The sequence below is a fragment of the Thrips palmi genome, unplaced genomic scaffold (assembly GCF_012932325.1).
Source record: "Thrips palmi isolate BJ-2018 unplaced genomic scaffold, TpBJ-2018v1 HiC_scaffold_11, whole genome shotgun sequence".
Taxonomy (NCBI): domain Eukaryota; kingdom Metazoa; phylum Arthropoda; class Insecta; order Thysanoptera; family Thripidae; genus Thrips; species Thrips palmi.
The window spans coordinates 5,026,806-5,046,204 of record NW_023144622.1 but is presented as its reverse complement, the minus strand read 5'-3'; the positions used below and the strand labels follow the sequence as shown (position 1 = coordinate 5,046,204).

Below are 19,399 nucleotides of genomic sequence, written 5' to 3'. Positions count from 1 at the left end.
CGAGACTGGGGTTGTTAAGCAGCGGCTCAGGGTAATCTCTTCCGCTGGCCCGGGGCCTGCCTCGACGGCGTCCTCGACGGCGTCCTCGACGGCGTCCCCGACGGCGTCCTCGACGGCGTCCTCGACGGCGTCCTCGACGGCGTCCTCGACGGCGTCCTCGACGGCGTCCTCGACGGCGTCTTCGGCCGCCAGCCCGATGAATTGCTAATCCGAGCTCCTCATTGTACTCCTCAATGGCTGCCTGATGAGGACGGCCGGACGGGTGTTTGTGTTTGGTCCGGGGGGATTGTGACCGGACTAGGAATGTCGCTCGGACGGACCTGCTCTGGACAGTTGAAGGAATGCTTTTCTTCACCGGCACTGGACGCGTTGTTCTTTCCCCCCTTGCCTTTCGGACTCCAAGAAGGGCTCCGAGTTCGTTGAGCCCCACTGTTAAAAGTTTTCTTAAAGTTTCAAAAACTTGAACGGGGTCGTGTTTTTTCCGATTTTTTTTAAAATTTTGCCTTGAAGTTTAATGTGAACACCAAAGCTTTAGCCACATTTTACCTAGGTCTTTACCTGTCATGTCATTAATACATCAACAAATATTTTAAAAATTGATTTGATTTTTATTTTTTCTGTGAAGTTTTGTCTGAATACCGTTGGATAAAACAAAACGCGCCGCGCTGCCGCTGGTTTTCGTTCCGAAACCACACGAGTCGTTTCACACTTTCATATCGGGGCAGATTAGCTCTGCGGAAGGTGAGGTCGGCGGGTGCAGGCAGCCGGCTGCGGCCGAAGAGTGGTCCCGTCGCTCCGTCTCGCCCGCACTGGGGGGCCGCGCCGGCCGCGTGCGAGTGAGACAGAGCGACGCCGTTCGGAGCGGCTCTGCGGGGTAAGGTTGCAGACCACAGAGTGCGTGGAGTGGGCACGGAGTGGGCACGGAGTGGGCTCGGGGTGCCGGCTGACCGTCAGCTAGAAAGTGCCCGGCCTTAATGCCATCATTAGCGCATCACTTACAGCCGACGACGCATCGCCACACTCGCCGAAAAAAACAACAACAACTAGATTTAACGAGGAGCGCATGCACTGCGCATGCGCACGTGGGAAGGGAACAAGTGCAGCGTTGGGAAGCGCGTTTTCGTTATGTATGAGATCTTCGGCGCGGCGATGACCTTTCCCTGCAGGAAGCTGCTGGACCTGGCCATGCAGTGCATTGTGCATGCCGCTGCTCTTGTTGTTGTTGTTTGATACGGGGCGAGAAAGGCGCAGCGGGGCGTTGTTTTTGTTTTTGTCGCGTCCCTTTTTCATATTTATTACTTTTGCCTTAATTTGGCTCGGCCGGGCGGCGCCTTCTCGTTACGCCGCGTGCCGTAATGGGCGCCGTTCTCTTTTTTCGTGTTGTTGTTGTTGCTGTCGGTGTTGTTGTTTTTCTTCTCGCGACATTGATGCCGTGCGTGCGTATGGCGGTCACGCACCGTCACGCAGATGGACGCCGTGTCGTTACTCATTGTGACGTCGCGCGACTTCCCACGACGATGCGACGACAATGTTGGGCAAAAATGAGAAATAGCGACGGCCGAGGGAGAGAGAGAGAGAGAGAGAGAGAGAGAGAGAGAGAGAGAGAGAGATGGGTGGTGAAAGGGGTGGTGGCTGACGTGACTTTGGCCTGGCGCTGCTACTCCTCGTCCCGTTCCTCCTCTCCTTCCTGTTTTGGCGGCTGCAGCTGGTCCACCGTCGTGTGTCACGGTCCGGCCCGAGGCGTATCGGAAGTCGATTGGAAAACAACACCGCACCCGCCACTGTCGTCTGAATTTCTCGTACTCAGTTTCGCACGAAAAGTAAACCATTTCGGTTTTTTTTCTATCCCTGGGCGTCTTGTCTGAGATGGTCGCCGTGTTCGAGTCGCGGCGTCCGAAAATGTGGCGGCCTGGGCGTCGGTCTGGGAACGGAATCGGGCCTTCCCTCGGGCCGGGGGAAAGGTCACAGGTGCATTTTGATTGGCCGCTGCTTCCCACAGTGTGCGCGGCCCGGGCGTGGCGTGGCGCGTCGTGGCGCGGCGAGTGAAACCCAGACGCGAGGCACGGCCGTGATGCAGCACGCGTGCCCTCTCCGCGGGGGGCGCACTATTTGGTCGTGGGTTCGACTCCCAGTGACGCTCCATGACTCGCCGCTGCCTTTCCCCCAGAATTGTTTGTATTGTTCTTTCTCGTTGTGGATCGCCTCCTCTCTCTCGCGCGCGCCCCTCCGAAAGGAGTGGCAGCTTTTTATGTGGACGATTTGGCCGGACTGATCGCTGCGGTGGTGGACTGCTTGATGGACGTTGGACGCTACTCCGCTACCGCGGCACGGCACTGTATACAGCCAGCACAGCACAGCCAGAGAGAAAGGCAAAGAGGCAACCTTCCTGATGGATGGGTCGGCAGGCCACGGCTGGAGGGCTGCAGGGCTGGAGGCAGGCTGGAGCTCTCTGGAGCACCGCCTCCAGATTCGACAGGCTATTCGCGGAGAGGCTGCAGCGACACTACTCATTACTGCTGTGTTGTCTCAAGACGCTCCGTAAATGCCTCTCGCTGGCCGCCTGGCTTCCTTACACCGCCCCCAAGCTCCCCCCGGTTGCCCTCAGAGAGGACGAGGGCCTCTGCAGTCCGGAAATTTCCAAATAATGAATGAATGAACTCGGAATCGCACACGCAATGAACGCATGCCATCGCTTCCGCGTGGCTGTGTTTCTCACCCTCCACTCCACAGGTGTGTCGCTGCCGTGTTATGTGCACCCTCCACGTGCACGGACTGCACATCGCCTGCCCGCGCGCGTTTGTGTGTGTGTGTGCGTGTGTGAGTGTTCCGTCGTCGCTGACCCGCGGAGGATGCCTCACGCCACGTGTCCTTATAGTCAGTCCGTGTGAGCGCGCGCACACACACACACACACACTCACACGCGCGCACGCACGCCGACTCTGCTTTCCATCGGTTTGCACACACACTGGTCGCGCACGTTCGTGTGTGTGCACGCGAACTCTGCTAGCACTTGGCGTCGTCCCGTGCCTTGCCGGCCGCGGGAGGGCGTGTTCGCCGTACGTATGGCAATGCAAGCACACACACACACACACTCACAAAAAAGTAAACAATCCAAAAAGTCATGGAAATATGTTTACGAATTCGGAAAACGCGTCGCCGTTGTTTCCGCCCGCGCGAGAAATCTGATCCAGTTTCTGCGAGTGGACGGCGGCGGCGGCGGCACAGTTGAGTGATTAGTGAGCGTGGTGGACGACATGGCGCTAGACAAGACGGCGGGGTGGGGCGGGGCGAGCGCGGACGCGCGGAAGTCTGGTTCGGTTTCCGCCAGCGTGGCCGGGCGCCGCGCCGCGCCCCACCCCACGGAATGAGCAGCACGCCATGAAGGTCCTCTAGCAGTGGGGCAGGGCAGTGATGACAGCAGCGCGATGACGCGTCTCGCCGCCCGTCTGGCCGGCCGCTCTCGACGCAGAGGGGAGTAGTGCCTGTGAGAGTGGCTGCTGTCCATGTGGGAAGGGCGAGGCTGCATCTCCCGAGTCGCTCGGAAGTGCACCTGTGTCTGAAAGCAAGCGCTATTTGCACGATGCTGCAGCGGCCACAGCCTAATTGGCTTAAAGGGCCTTAAGGCACTAAATGGCCTAAAGAGCCCAAAGGGCCTAAAGGACCTAAATGGCCAGGGCCCAAATGGGCTTAAGGGCCCAAATGGCCTTAGGGCCCAAATGGCCTTAAAGGCTCATAGGACCTTAAGGGCTCATAGGACCTTAAGGGCCCTTAAAAAGGGCCTAGAGCCTCGTTCGATCCCCGCGACCAGCTTCTCGGCTCGGCAGCTCGCCGATTGCGTCGCCGCCTTTTTCGCGGCCTGGCTGCACGGACTAATTACCCCCTCCTCCTCCTTCTTCCTTGTTCCTTCTCACGGATCGCGCCAATCTACAAAATGTCGGAGTACCATCATCATTGAACAACGGAGCCCGAGGGGCGGACCTGGGCACGACGCTTGCACGGGGCTCCCTCCCCTCTCCCCTTCCCCCTGCCGTCCCCAGGTTCCTCTCACGGCCAAAGAAAGTGAGCGGCCACGCCGCGCCATGCCACGCCTGTCGGGCAGGGCAGCCCGGGGCAAGCCGGGGCCAGGCCGGGCCAGGCTGACTGGCTTGGGGCTCGGCCAGCCGGCCAGGCCGCCAGGCCATGCCGCCGGGACGCCGGGCCAGGATCGGCCGGCCAGTGTTACCTAACAGCTCTCCCTGAGACAGAGGCGTGGTGCGGCACCGCTTTATGTATCAATTACGCATTCCATTCGGATCAGCACCAATAAACGGTGGCGGTGGTGCCCCGCGCGGCCCGGCCCGGGTTCGAATACCCGCGCGCCGGAGTGGTGCGCCTTTTTGCTGGCGTCAGCACGCACCACTGCACGCTAGGGAATGATCGAGAATGTTGCGGTCAGGTGCTAATTTTTGGACACCTTGGCTTGATTTTCACAATAACCTCAAGTGAAGAGTTTTTACGCTTAGATGCCTTTTTTTCGCTACTCGAATGAAAATAGCAAAGAAGAAACAGTTCAGCCTTGCCGGTTGCCGGACGCGCGTTTGCAGTGCAGTGCGACGCAACTGTGCGTGGCAGGGTCGTGCATGGCGGTTTGCCGGCCGCAACGACGAGTCGCTAATTTCGAACTGCGGCGGATTGCACGTGTGTGTGTGTGTGTGCGTGTGCGCGCGCGTAGGCCGAAGTCAGCCGAAGCTGGTTGGTTACCGCACACGCAGTAGATAGTAGGCAATAGTGGCATAACATTGTTTCCTCGCTCATTTGCATGTTTGCATCGCGCACTGGCATGGCAGTAGCAGTTGCAAAAAAGCAAAACAACCACAGTTCGGTTTCCTGTGAAGTTTGTGTTGAGGTAAGTCTGGAGATACGACTTGACTTGAAGTAGCTTGGACCGCAAATGACCCTCTGCACGCAGAGGGGAGGAAACGTAGGATTGGTTGGATGGGCCAGCCGGGAGTAGTAGTAGTAGTGCATGTCATCCTAGGTGCTTTTCCTGTTCTGTCATGGCAGTCTGTCTCGTGTCGTGGGGAAGGGACAGGCATGAAATGAGTGAAAGGACTGGACACAGCGCGCGTCTGTCTGTGTGAGCGTCTGCCTGTGTGTGAGTGGGCACCTGCTGCATTCTATCCCTTCTACTGTTGCAAAAATCGGGAACAAGATTATTCTGTATGATGTTTTTAAGAAACAAAGTCAAGCAAGTATTGGCTACCAGTAAAACAGAGCAGGAAAATAAAATTTCACTACATTTACTTTTTTTAATTTTAGGTAGGCTATTTTGGAAATCGAACAAGTAAACACCGAGCGTGAAAATTGTGTTTGTGTTTGTACGTCGGCACCGCTGGGGCCGTAGAACATCCATTCCATTCCCGCCGCTGAGCTAGCGCCACCTATCGGGACGTAGCCCAGACTGCTGGATATACTCCGCGCTCTGGCTTTGCGGCAGGCTGGAGTATCGCCTAGCGAGAGCAGATACTCCATGCTCGGAATTCCCTCCAGGGTGGGTCAGCAACGCACTTTGTGTCTCCTTGGTCTGTAAAGTTATTTCTCTTTTCATTGATTCATCCATCCATTCATTGAGTGGTCCATTCGTTCATTCATTACTTATGAAGTCTTAAGTTTCTTCTTTCTTGCTTTCTTTGCAGCCATTGTTTCTATCCTTTACGTGTCTTTTTATGGCTTGCATTTTTGGAATTTATATGTGTGTTTTACGTGGGAACGAGTAGGTGTAGATAGAATTACGGAAAAAGAGAGAAAAATTCGAAAACGTAATAAATAACATTTATTTGTGGTTTAAACACGTAACCGGATCTCAGTTCTTACACAAAAAATAACAATTTATCTAATTACACATGACTACACTTACTTAAATGTATGTTTTTAAATGGTAATATGTACACCTACAATTAACAGACACAAGGATCGGATTAACATTTACATTTTGAGCAAAGGGTTGGTAACCATAGGACGTGTCTGTGTTTCTGAGAAATGTGCTTTCCTCAAAACCTTGTTACTTTCTAACTCTCATGGAATCTTGATGGCGTTAGCTCAAAAACTGACCTGTTCAGGCCGTGTTATCGTGAACCGTTCGCGACAGAATCGAAAAGAGAGACGGGCGTCCTCCCAGCAGGCCTGCGGAAATGACGAGGTAGATGCGGCAGCCGCTGCAGGCACGTCCATCTTGTGAAAAGTCAGACAGCTGACCGAAGGTGAACGATGAATTGTCTAGTGTCTATCTAGGAAGGCGCGGGCCCGCCCTTCACCAGGACGGCTCGCTGACTAGCCCGGATCCGATCAGACTCGGCCCCGCCATCGTGGCGCGCGAGCGTGCTTTGGCAAGGCGACCTCTCCCGCACACTAATGCACTCACGCTTTCACTCACACACTGCGCGCGAGTGTGTGTGTGTGTGTGGCACGGCCGTGCCGTGCCTCGTTCAAGCTTCATTGAGCTTCTTGACGCGCTGGAGACTCCAGCAGTCGCAAAGGCGCGTGGAGGTCCCGGACATTCCAAGCCCGAAGCCCCCAGCGGACGAGGTTTGGAAGTCACAAAGAGGCTCAAATCTCGTACACGGTGCAGTTATCGCACGCGTGCGTGGAGAAGGAGCGCAAGTCTCTTCTTCTCCGTCTCCTCCGGCCGTTCCTCCACAGGGCCTTGATGAGGTCGGAGCCCTTCTCGCCGATCATGATGGTGGGCGCGTTGATGTTGCCCGAGGTGACCCTGGGCATGATGGAGGCGTCGATGACGCGCAGTCCCTTGATGCCGTGCACGCGGAGCTCGGGGTCCACGACGGCGGCCGGGTCCGAGGCGGGGCCCATCTTGCAGGTGCCGGACAAGTGGTAGATGGTGAGCGTGTACTGGCGGATGTAGCACTCCCAGTACTCGTCCGTGTAGACCTGCAGGTGCTTGCAGCCCGGCGCTGGCTTGCGCCAGAACCGCGAACCGAAGCGCTTGAGCGCCGCCGTCTCCCCGAAGGCGATGGCCTGCTTGACGCCCTCGCGCATGACGCGCACGTCGTCGGGGTGCGTCAGGTAGTTGTGCACCATGAGCGGGTAGCGCAGCGGGTCATTGCTGCGCAGCTTGATGTAGCCCCTGCTCTTGGGCCGCAGGATCATGGGCCACACGCTGAAGACGTCCTTGCCGTTGAGCGGCGCGAAGTAGTCGTTGTAGAAGGCGTCCGTCAGCCCGTGGGCCTTCTTGATCTGCAACAGGAAGCGTGTGAGAAGGACGCTGAATCAGTCGGGCCGTAGTTCGGGCTGGCTGCGCGTGCTTACCTGGGTGCCGCCGTCGGTGGTGGCAGACGTGGACACCAACATGAACTCCATGTCGGGCCAGTCGTCGGACTGGTTGCCGTACTTGGTGGTGAAGAAGCCCACCGCCTCCAGGCCCACGCTCGACGTCAGGGGTCCGTCGCCCAGGATGGCGTACCTGCAGACGGACAAACGGAATGAGCATTTTGCAGCAGCGGGACGGGATCGAACCCAGCCAGCGCCGTTCACCCACCTCAGTGCCGAGTTGATGTTGACGAGTCGGTTCTGGACCAGGGACACGGGGTAGTCGACCTGGAACGTGAGCCCGGCCGCCGAGATGTGGTCCTGCAGGTTCTGGCCCACCCCGGGCAAGTGGTGCACCAGGGGCACGCCGACCTCCTGGAGGTGCTCAGCGTCGCCGATGCCTGCAGGAACCAAGAGATAGTGTCATCATTTCATATTTTTCTCGATTTTTTGCACTGTTTCCCTCTAGGAGATAAGCGCTCGGCAAATGTAGCGCGTCGTTGGCAGTACACTGGAATTGGGTAACGCCGCCGGGGCGTGCAGAAACATGTGCAGCGAGGCGCAGGTGCAGCGGTGCGTGGTGCTGGCCAGCCGCCTCGCTGGGGCACTGGAGCACTAGAGCACGACCCCCGGCATGCCAATACAGTAACCATTTGCGTGGCGCTGGACTGGGCACGGCCTGCGCCCGAGTTAGCGTGCGCCTTGCTTTCTTTTTGCCGGTGGAAATGCCACATTTCGCTCAAATCGCCGCGCCGCCGCCGCGCTCCCTCGTCATATGCGTGTTGCGTGATTTTGCTTACGTTACGAAAAACTGGTGTAACGGGACACGGGGCGTGGCGAGGCGCGCGGCGGCTCGCCGCGTGCCCGCCTGCCCAGGCAGCAACAGCTGATCGCCAGAACGTTTCGTTGGCGACGTGCATTTCTGCCTAGCGGCTCATTTTGAACCGAAAATATTTCCGACTGACCTGACAGGAGCAGCAGCTGCGGCGAGGCGACGGCCCCCGCCGACAAGATGACCTCCCTGCGCGCCAGCGCCACCCTCTTGGCGCCGTCCCGGATGAACTCGACGCCGTACGCGCGCTTGGTGGTGGGCTCGATGAGGATCTTGGTGGCGTGCGCCCAGAGCGCGATGTGCAGGTTCTTTCGCAGGCGCACCGGCCGCAGGAACGCCTTGGCCGTGGAGCAGCGCTGCCCGCGCCGCATGGTGTACTGGTAGAAGGCGTAGCCCGTCTGCTGAGCACCGTTGACGTCCGTGATGTCGTACCTTAACAAAACAAAAAATTGAAAAATTTGCCGATTTTGGGCTTAGTTTGGCGCGCGCATGCGTGACACCTACCCCAGCTCCTCGCCGGCCTGCACGAAGGCGACGCCGAGCGGCGTGTTGTACGGGTTGTCCTGCACGGTGAGGTAGCCGCCGACGCCGTGGTACGGCGACTTGGCCAGGTACGGGTTGCGCTGGTCCTCGCTCTTCTTGAAGTAGGGCAGCACCTCGTCGAAGGACCAGCCGTAGTTGCCCATGCTGGCCCACTGGTCGTAGTCGCGTCGGTTGCCGCGGATGTACAGCATCGTGTTGAGCACAGAGGAGCCGCCGATGACCTTGCCTGTGAAAAGGACGGCGTCGAAACTAGGGCTCGTAGGGGCACCAACCAGGGGACACTACTACGGGGGCATAGGGATGATCGACTCACCCTTGGTCCAGCAGCACCGCTTGTCTATCATGGCCTGGCACGCCGTGTCTTGGGCCTGCGGTCGGTACTTCCAGTCGAGCTTGCTCTTGTGCAGGTACAGGGACAGGACGGGCACGTCGGAGATCTCGGTCTCGTGGCCGCCCGCCTCCAGCAGCAGTATGTTCCAGTGCGGCACCTCGCTCAGCCGGTTGGCGAGGACCGCGCCTGCAGATAGGGAAACAAAAAAGTTAGTTCACTGGGGAGTTGAACCCGCGTCCGCGTGGCGGTGACCTAATTTGCCGGTGGCGACATCTGCGTGCCTCGCGGGGCCGCGGGTCGTCTAGTGGCCTTGGCTCGCGGGCCGGCCAAGTAGAGAGGACGGCGCCTCGGCCTGCCTCGGCCTGCCGCGGCCCGGAAGCAGAGAAAGCAGCGATCGGCACGTCCAGAACGTGACGAGAACGTGACGGAAACGTGACCGCGCCGCAATGCGCCCGGGAAAAAATGGTTTTAAAATGGTGGGCCTGGCCGGTACTTGAACCCGCGACAGTGTGGCAACCTCTGCGTAATGAACGCCAAGGGCAAGGCAGCGGGCAGGGCGGCTGCCTGGGCTGCTCTGTGGCGCCGGCGGCTACGCGCCCTAGGTTGCGACCAGGTTACGCCACGACGCGAGAAATGTGTCCGGATGGCAGCGGACGCCACCGGGCGGCATTGGCCCAGAAGGCCCATCGCGACAGCGAGACAGACTAAGAGGGTAGTCACCTGCGGAGCCGCCCCCCACGATGATGAAGTCGTACTCCTCGCGCAGCACGCGCTGGTTGATGGGCCGCTGCTCCGGGTCGAACAGGTCGTAGTTGTAGTAGGCCAGCGCCGCCAGGAAGGTGGGCAGGAACCAGAGGGTCTTGCCCACGCCCACCAGCCCCGTGGCGGCCTTGATGGCGGCGCCCACCACCGTCACCACCCCCGTCACCGCCACCATGGCGCTGCCGGCTCTCGGTCAGGGATCACAGGGACGCGGTGGCGGCACCAGCGGCGCTCATCTGTCAACAGAAGAACAGAGTTGGTTTTTCAAGTGTCCGAACCCATTGTTTTTCTTGTGTTTCGTTTTTTTTGTGTGTCTTGCGGGTATGTCGAGACACTTGAGCGCGACACACCTACGCGGCCCGGTACACACATGCACGAAATGACACAAACACACACACGCGCCCCCGCGAAGACGCGCACACTCACACGAATTAGTCCAAGTTGCTCGCCCGGCGTTGGGACACGCTCCGCATCTTGAGGATGACGGCGTGCGGGGCGGACACTATTCACACTATTCACACCACTGTACACACTATTCACAGTCGAGACGTCTGGGATGCTGCACTGGACCACGCGGCCGTCCGTGCGTGCGAGGGTGTGTGTGCCCGCGTGGAATGGACTGAATGGCGTTGCCCGCATCGTGGCGCTCCACCCCCGCTCGCGGCGTGGTGGAGGGGAGGGGGGGAGTAGGGGTCAAGTTTGGGCCGAAGGGCAAGGGCGGGGAGGGGTGGGGGTGAGTGAGAGTCGCTGACATGGCGCGGGCGGGGCTGCGGTGGCCGGCGAAAGTACGCCTGTGTGTGTGTCTAAGTGTGGGCGTTCCCGCCCCACACGTAAAGGAAAGCTGAATCGGGGTCGTTTCGGGGAAGGCACTGACCGCAATAATTTTGGCCCGCCGTAGTGCATGATGGCCGTCTTGATGTTCTTTTCTGTTTCCTGCTGAAACGTGGCGTGTGACTCTCGGCGAGGGCGGCCTGTCGCAACGGTGGACATGGGAGCTGCCCCGGCCGGGGCGCTGCGCTACGCTGCCCCAGTGGGGCCAGTGGAACCCCCTTGCGCGAGGCTAGTGGCGCAAAGCCTCGCCAAGCGGTGCAAGCGCGGGCCGTGCGTAGATTGGACGAGGCGTGGGCCCCGGATTTGAATGAGCCACGCTTCATTTCGTCGCTCTGTTTCTCCCACACCATTACGGACCTGACCATGAGTGCGAGAGAGACAGAGCGACGGAAGCAATTTTCGGAATCACACTGCTGGCACCCGCTGCAGCCCCGACGCCTCCATGCCGTGGCTCACGTACGCCCTGGGGAGGGGAGGGGGAGGAAAGGGCGGCCGAGGGGCAGAGTCACACTTGCGAAGCGCGCACCACGAATAACCGGAGTGACGGGGACCGCTACTGTCCTGGCGTGCGTCGAGGCCCCGGCGGTCGAGGGCTCGGCGAGACAGACGGACAGACGAACGGACAGTCAGACAGACAGGCGCGAGGGGACGGGCAGCGGTGCAGCTGGCCGAAGCTGTTACGTGCGTTGCAGACTGGGCTCCGTTACGCCATGGGCATGCCCCGCCACGCCGCCGACCCTCCCCCTCCCCTCACCGAAACTGCCCCCTCCCCCTCGTCTCATGAATCCTCTCGCGTGGATGACCACCGAGGCGGACGACGAGTACTCACGCCTTATTTTGCGGACGGACGATGGACTGCAGAAAATCGGATTGCCTTTCCTGGAAGTCCCTCAGAAAAATTTGTTAGTTGAATGGAATTCGGAAATGTATAAAATTTTAGTCGAAGATATTTAGTGCCCAGGTGAAAATCTTCGAAATTTTTTGAATTAAGTGAATGCCCAATTTCACTAATAATTGGCAAGAAAATTTAATTCTCTCGACGCCAAAAGTGTACAGGATTTGCCAATGCACTTTACTATGAGACAACTTGATGCATTGCTTGCCTGAGCGCGTGCGATGAACTGTAATTTTTCACTTTGTCCCAGACAAATGTTTGCTTGCGTGCCGGGCATTACTTCAACGACGACAGCTAGCACACACTTGACTGACTCAGCCAAGCTCACTGGAGGGGAGCTAATGAATTTGCGGTGCCAGCACTAATCTCCATTCCGCTCCTTCCGTGTGTGTGGTCCCACGGGATCCAGTGCGTGTGGGAGGCTGAGCCCCGGGCCCCGCCGCTGCATGACAGCTTCTCACGATGCCCGCCGGAAACCTGCAAACCCTTGCCACCTCGCAGTGCCGTGGCGACTTCTCGCGCGGCGCGACGTCTCGAGACTGTTTGGGAGAGAATGGTTACGCCGGGCAAATAGAGCGCCCAGTTTGTAGCGAGGAGTGGCGGCGTCGGCGCCGCCTCGCCCGTTGCGTTGCGCGTTTCTCCCAAAAATTCGAGGTCGAGATGGGGGAAATTTGGCAGGCAGTGGGGCCGCCGTGGTTAGAGCATCCTTCCGGACTTCCGGACTGCAGCGTCGGAGCGTGCGCGCCCGCGGACGCCTCGTTGAACCAGTTATCGGTTCTGCATTAGAAAAAGTTTGCTCATTCCTACACACTAAAAGGCTTACATAAATACTTCCCACATTTCCAAGAAACGCAATACCTCGTGTGTATGTGTGTTGTTTTTTTTTTCTGGGAGATCTGGTGCTACTCCCCCGCAGCTTTCCGGGGTGGCGCGCCTTTTCGGCGCAGGATTAGCATTTGAGGCGCAGTGGCCGCGTGGCGCGTGGAGTGTACCGCCGTGACGAAACAACCCGACCGAGGAGTCAGGCGGTCGTTTTCTGCCGTTCGGGATCTGGCCGACAGTTCGACGCGATGACGAGATGTCCGGGGTGGTCGGGAACGAGGCCGTCGTCGAGGAGGTCCGGGACGCGGCGGACTTCCCGGCCCGTGGGGGATCGCGATGGCGCACCGCGACTCAGAGGGATACTTACTACTCGCGACTTTCGGGGACACTTACAACTCACGACTGTGGGAGACCAAAATGGCGTCCGGTGACTAAGGGGAACACTTACTACTGTCATTATTTTTTTAACAGATGGCACAGTTTTTCTCATGCTCGACCGTTTCCTTTTCTCCTGCATTTCTATTTGAAAAGGATACGGATCTCGTGTTGAGTGCGGACAGGAAATCAAGTAATAACGCATTACCGGCGGCGATGTAACACAGAAGAACGGGCGCCGACCCTGACGCCGACGCGTTGCCCGAGGTAATGGTCACTGCCCACACTCCAGACTGCTACTGTGCTGCTGGACCCGTGGCCGCACCCCTCCCCGCCGGCCTGGAGAAAGCTGGACTGGTTGAGCGACCTTCCTTATCTGGGCTGACGCAACACGTGGAAGGCGTATCGCACGTCCGCTGCCATTGAGGTGTGGCATTGCTCGGCACTGCATTGCACTGCAGTGCGGTGCATTGCACGCGTTTGCTTTTCCCGCTCGTTTGGAGGCAGGTTCGTCTAAAAAAAAAAGCCGGGACTGCGCTGGAGTTTCCGCAAGATACTACGAGCTCTCTCCCACTTGATTGGATATTCAACGGATCATATGCATATTTTTATAGGCATGCCGGTTCCTGGGATAGTCTGCTGGCGCCGGTGGTCCAGATGCCCACCGACCCCGTGACCTCCGCGCCGGCTCCGTGTGACGAAAGTGGCCCTGTGCGGCGCGGCGCGCTTGCGGGCGTGCGGGCGGTGGGATCGGCGTGAACCTGTTACCCACCCACACCACACCCAGCCGGCCGGGCCACGCGAACGGCGCGCGCCGGGCCTGGGTGACACACTGGGGAGGGCCACGGCCGCGACGTTGCATTACCGAGGTGTCAAGCATTTTTGACTGTATAAAGAAAAATTTAGACGGTTTTACAACAAATCACCTTTAACTTAAAACAATTTTTTGGGGGAAATTGAAAGGAATTTTTTGGCGGGTGTAGTTTTGCGACCGCGTTCGTCACCACTGTCGCGATTACCATGAGACTGCTCCGAGGTGTGTACGCCTCTAGAGGAGGGAGGGGGCTGTGTGCCAACTTCCTTCCCCGGCTCACTGGCCCATCCCCGGCGTAGTCATTCACCTTCGGGCGACGCGCCGAAAACAACTAGCCCCGAAGTCGGTCCGTCGGTGGTGGGGGTGAAAGGTTACTGGGCCTGGCCACGGGCGTCTCCCGCCTTTTTGGACGCGTTTCCTGGAACGCGTTCCTCGCGACGGGGTTGCGAGACTTGTCGCATTATTGGTGCCAATCGGCCTGTTTCTTTTGGAGGAGCGGCGGTTGGCGAAAGAGATTTGAAAAAAATGTTTGCTCAACTCAAAATTTGCGGAATCAACTCGACTGTGACCGGCCAGGATCGGACCCAGGGTCGTGGTCGTGCCAGCTCCGCTCCGGCCCGGTGAATAGGCAGGTTGACGCGCCTCGGTCGTGGGAACGAGACGCAACCCGCCCCCTGACCTGAGTGGCCCAAACTAGATCCTGCCCGCGGCCTGAGCCCGAACGGCGCTCGCTGTCTCTCTCGCACTCATGGTGGCACCGTGTGTTTTTTCCGACGGCACAAAGCATGCTGGAGTGTTCCAGGCTGGAGTGCGCCCAGGCTGGAGTGCGGCGTGGGCGTCGCCGATCATGGCGGCTGTTCCTGGTCGAGCAAATGATACACGTGTGTGTTGTCTTTTTGTCGGGTTGCGCCACCCAAGCGGGTCAGCGGGTCATCCTCGCGGCCCGCATCGCGGCGGCGTCACGGCATCTCTCGCACTCAGGGGGCGTGGTGGACAGGTGCGAGAGAGACGGATTGGGGCGTGGTGCACGAGGGCCCCACGCTGCAGCGCTGCAGCGGAGTGGCGCGTGCCGCCGCGGGCGCCGAAAACCCGCCGCCACATTGTAGAGTGCCAGCAGTGCTACCGGCCGACCACGCTGCCAGTGCCTCTTTACGGCGTCGAGTGTTTTTGCCCCCGGCGGGTAATCGCCGGCCCTAAACGGCCTGTCGATTCATAAATCGGCGCGCCATTTCGAGTTTTTGCGACACGGCGAGAATGCGGCGAGTCGTCCGCAGTGTATGTGCGCTGCTCACGCACAGGGAGCTGATGACCTGCTTGTATGCGGACGTGACGCTACAGACACGTTTTGAACCCTGCAGCCTGCTACATGGACCAGGAGTGCGAGAGAGACAGAGCTAGCAGCGAAAGCCAGCTGTTAGGAATAGAACCACTGCTCATCTCCACGGCGGCGTCCTCCTCGCCGGCTGGGCCGCAGTCATTAGGGACACTTCGGCAACCATCGGCCGGTCCTTGCCACACCCACTGCTGCCTGTCCGTCTGTCTGTCGCCGAATTGTCTCTATCGGCACTACAATGGCGCGTCGTCTGCTAGTTCCGGAAGTCGCCTCCACCGTTTTCCCGCGCTGCGTTCGCGGTTCGGCGGGGACCTTTTGACTCTCCGCGGGGCGCGGCCGGTCCGCCGCGGTTCCTCTTTGCCAAGGATTTCATTAGCGCCTCGCAGAGCCGTTTCTGTCTCTCTCGCACCCCCACGCGGCGCTCCGTGAGTGCGAGGGAGACGGACGGTCCCGAAACGCGTCGCCATTGAGAACGTTATCCAACGTGTCGTCGTGGCCATCCGCGCGGCAATTTGTCATAGTGAGGCGGCGAGGCTCCCTGACTGACGATCGGCCGCCCCGCCTGATGCAACGCGCAAGTCACCGCCTTGTCGTTCCTCGTCGCGGCACGCCGGGCCAACCCTAACCTATAAACCGGCCTCGGGGAGCCGAGCCGCCGCCGGGTTTGCATACATTACAGATGCTGCAAGTCGGACGCGACGACGGCCACGCCATGCCACGCTATGCCATGCCACGCCACGCCGCTTCCGACTGCAGTGAAAGTCTATCGGCTTGATCGGCAGTGAAGCTGTCTGTAACGCGCACTCCTGTATAAGTGTTTGTGTGCGTGTGTGTGTGTGTGTATTTGTGCTCGCGCTGCGGCATGCAAGGGGAAGTGCGCTCGCAGGTGACTTTACCGAAATTCCAATTATTTATTCTAATTAAAGGACGACGGTCGGGTTGCGTCGGTTCGGTATCTCGTTGCTCCAGCGCGGCAGCAGCATGCGATCACACACTCACACGCCGGAAAGCTTGTCACAAGCAGCGAGAGAGTCCTCTTCCTTTCGTCACGACCACCAAAGCCACCGAGGGCCGTGCCTCTGTGTGTGTGTGTGTGTGTGTGTGTGTGTGCCCACCATTGACCATGGGCCCGGTCGAAGGCCTGTCCGTGCACCCTGAGCTTGAGGTCGGCGACCCTTCCTGCAGCACGTGCGTCTTGTTCGTGTGTGTAAGTGTGTAAGCGGCTGCATTCGAGGACCGGACTTGCAGGACTAGCCGAGCCCAAGTGACAAAAATAAATACGGGGCGAGTCGGTGTCGTTGGGGCCGCGCTGCCTCGATCTAGCATGCAGCCACGCCACCGCTAACCTGCCGCTCGAGCCAGGCTAAAAGTCATCGTGCCTTGTGTTCTCGATGCCAGCCTACCCGGGCTTGACCCCGCCGAGCTAAAGGGTCACCACACTTGGAGTTGATGGGGCCGGGTCGACTGAGCCATTCAGAACAGCGCGTGCTTCACAGCTCTGTCTCTCTCGCTTCCTTGCCGTGAATGCGAGACAGACAGAGCGCTGAAAATGAAACCGTTGGGGATCAGCCTGGTGGGGCTCGTCAGCAGGGCACTAGTGCTATGAGGGCGTGCTGCTCCAGTCCCGGCCAAGGACGCCGGGTCCGATACGAACGGTGCAGCGAAGGACGTTGGCCCTCTGCCGGCCCTTGGAGGCCCTCCGGGAGGTTTCCACCTCGGCCTCCTCGTTCGACGCCGGGTTCGTCCGCGGCGGAAAGGTTTTGAATCCTCGGTCCAATTTGGTGGACGCGTGGCCCGGCACGTCGGCCAAGCTCTTTCGCAAGGGGCGGTCCAGCAACTGTGTCCAGCGGGCCGAACAGAGTCGTTCTGCCTCGGTTTACAACTTTTGACAGTGTATCGCTGCCTCTCCGGTTACGATCATGTCGCGGAATGGCTCGATACGGAAAGGCCGGGTGAGTTGAACGCGGGGCGCAGTTAGAGCGCCGGCATACCTACACTCTAGGAACCCACGTTCCTCTGGGATACCAGGCGCCGCCCAGTGTCGATATTTTGTGAATAATTCCCATGCGCGCCGCGCGCCCCGGAGCCGGAAACCCGCCGTGGACCCTCGGTGAGGCAACCGGCGGGGCGCTTTGCTGGCCGCCAGCTCGGCCAGGGTGGCCGCCGACGGCCGCGGACTCGGCTCCAGGCTCGGAACAAATTAAGCTCATTGCGCGCTGTTCCGGTTCTTCCACATTTGTCTGTCTATTAGCGAACGTGATGGCGTGCAGCTCTCTCTCTCTCTCTCTCTCTCTCTCTCTCTCTCTCTCTCTCTCTCTCTCGTTGCACCGTGATGCAATGCACCGCGGACACGTAGTGAGACGTGGGCAACAATACGGCGTCCACGAGGCCCTCCTCAACTACGAGGTGCACGAGGTTCATCACGACGTCGTCCACGCGGTGCTGGCGGTGCAGTCGGGAAGGAAGTCCGGCCGACTGGTCTGCCAGGAAGTGGCTTCGGCAACTCTTGGCAGAACGCCGCGCTCGCTCGGCTTTTGAAAGAAAGACGCCAGTAATTGGCAGCATTTCTTCCTGGCCGACGCGACCGCGCCGAGTGGGGCAATGCCTCTCCGCCCCCACAGCGACACGCCGCACCACCAGGCGTGAGGACCGCGTTTTGTTTGCTAGACGATAAATGCATGGCCAGCCATCTGGGTGCATCAATGGGCCGCTTTGCAACGCGCCCGGCTTTCAAGGCACGTGATGTAACCGCCGAAGGGCTCGGGGGAAGGGTCTGGGGGCGTGGCGCGGCGTGGCGCGGCGTGCGGCCAGCCTGTGACAGGTGAATGGCAACACACACGAATCGACCGGAGGGCGCACCTTGCGTGCGGGACAACACTAAGTGCGTCTGTTTGCATTGCTTTGACAAATGACTTCGACCAGGGAGTGAAGTACGTAGCAGACGCTGCTGTTGCACTTTTGAAAAATGTCACGTGCGAGAAACGTTTCTCTCAGAGAGCTATTCACACGTCAATTTTACATAAAAATTTTAATATTGGTAGTCACTGTCTTTCGACTGTCCCGATTTGAGGTTGTTGTTTTTGGGTGTCACTTACCGTGCTAAGGTAATCCAATCGGTTATCCTCTCCATTGGCACTGCTGCCACTAACGTTCGTCCGACTAGGCCACTGACTTGTCACTGACACGTCACTCTCGCGTAACTGGCTTCGCCACTGACTTGTCAGTGACGTCTCACTGACTCTGCTCACTGACTTGTCACTGATCACTGCTGTTATCGCGGTTCGCGTCAGGGCGTCACTGCGGTGGCGCGCGTGCGTCGTCCGGTCGGCCCGGTGCGGTCTGCTCTGGCAGTCTGGCGGTGCGGCCGGGCCGGCGTGCTGCAGGGACCCAGCGCCGGGCCGTCGGGGCCGTCGGGGCCCCCTCCCCGTCCTGGCCGTGCTCATACACTGGCCGCCCCCTCCCTTGGCGCCTGCCCGCCCCCTCTCCGGCCTGATAGCTTCATTAGGCGAGGGCGGGAGTATTCAAATGAAGCGAAGCTGTCGGAGGCTGCGCGGGCTGCACCACGACGATCGGGGCTCGGTTGCCCAACTTCGGGAGCGTCTTCTCCTCCCGGGTGTCCAGCCAGCGGACGGGCACGTCGACCGCGTCAGAAAAATAATGAAATAAAAATGCCGACTGTCGTTGCCGCCTCGAGATGGAAAAGCCCTTCGGAACGCAGTCAGTCGTTTCGTGTCGTTTTTACGTAAGCCGTCTGCACCGATCGCGTCGCGTTTTGGAGGGATCCTCCGGAGATGCAGGCACGCCGATTGGGCCGGACCTTCCGAGGGGCTCTCGCAAGACCGGCGAGTGCCCGCCGCCGCCGCCCCGCCGCCCACAAGACCGTCTCGAAGGCGTCTCCGAAAACGTGCGGATTGTTTGTCCTAGCCGCACCTCTGCTCGCCGTCTCTCTCTCTCTCTCTCTCTCTCTCTCTCTCTGACTCGCCCGTCCGTTCCTACCCCTCTCTCTCTGTCGCTCTCCCTCCACTCCCGCATCCGCAACTGTTTCCCGCGCGATCTTTCACCATCACTGCCCAAACGGCATTGCGTTGCCGTCCTTCCCATTATCTTCTTCCCCGCGGGAGGGGAGCGGGATCAACACACACACGCACACACACACTCACATAATACACACGCACGCTACTGTGGCCCTACGTGGTCGCGGTCACGTTGCTCGAGTACGAAACAGCATTGTACTGTACGTCGACAAGACAAAACAAAGTGGAGGGGGAGTGTCCTGCCGCTATGCGGCCTCCAGGTGTAATTAAATTAGTACGGAATTTAAAAGGAAGGACAAGGAGAGAGAGGAGTTGTTACAGAGTTGGAGAGAGAGCGAGACAGGAGGCGACGGTAGGTGTGAGGTCATAGGGCAAGTTCAAGTGGAGCTATGTGGTGCTGTGGTGTGGGTTGCCTCACCGTAACCAGGGCAAGTTTGTGCTGCAGGCTTTATACAGCTTGTCGGCGCTCACACACAGGCACTTACACACAAACACACCTGCATCGCTGCATCTCGTTTAAGTGGG

The 19,399-nt window shown here is 59.2% G+C and overlaps 2 protein-coding genes across 2 annotated transcripts in view; one reads left to right on the top strand and one right to left on the bottom strand.

Annotated features, from left to right (window-relative positions):
- The window catches only part of LOC117639427 (flotillin-2), a 100,162-nt gene that overhangs the window by 48,978 nt on the left and 31,785 nt on the right, over positions 1 to 19,399 (top strand). The gene's annotated exons all lie outside the window — the stretch shown is intronic.
- Positions 5,828 to 18,166, bottom strand: LOC117639425 (glucose dehydrogenase [FAD, quinone]-like). The gene is made up of 8 exons (XM_034375058.1): positions 17,936 to 18,166; positions 9,729 to 10,006; positions 8,991 to 9,194; positions 8,639 to 8,903; positions 8,268 to 8,566; positions 7,532 to 7,703; positions 7,303 to 7,456; positions 5,828 to 7,230 (listed from the first exon to the last, which is right to left on the bottom strand). Exons 2-8 carry the CDS (start codon positions 9,943 to 9,945, stop codon positions 6,586 to 6,588), a joined length of 1,956 nt encoding a protein of 651 aa, XP_034230949.1. The 5' UTR covers positions 9,946 to 10,006; positions 17,936 to 18,166; the 3' UTR covers positions 5,828 to 6,585.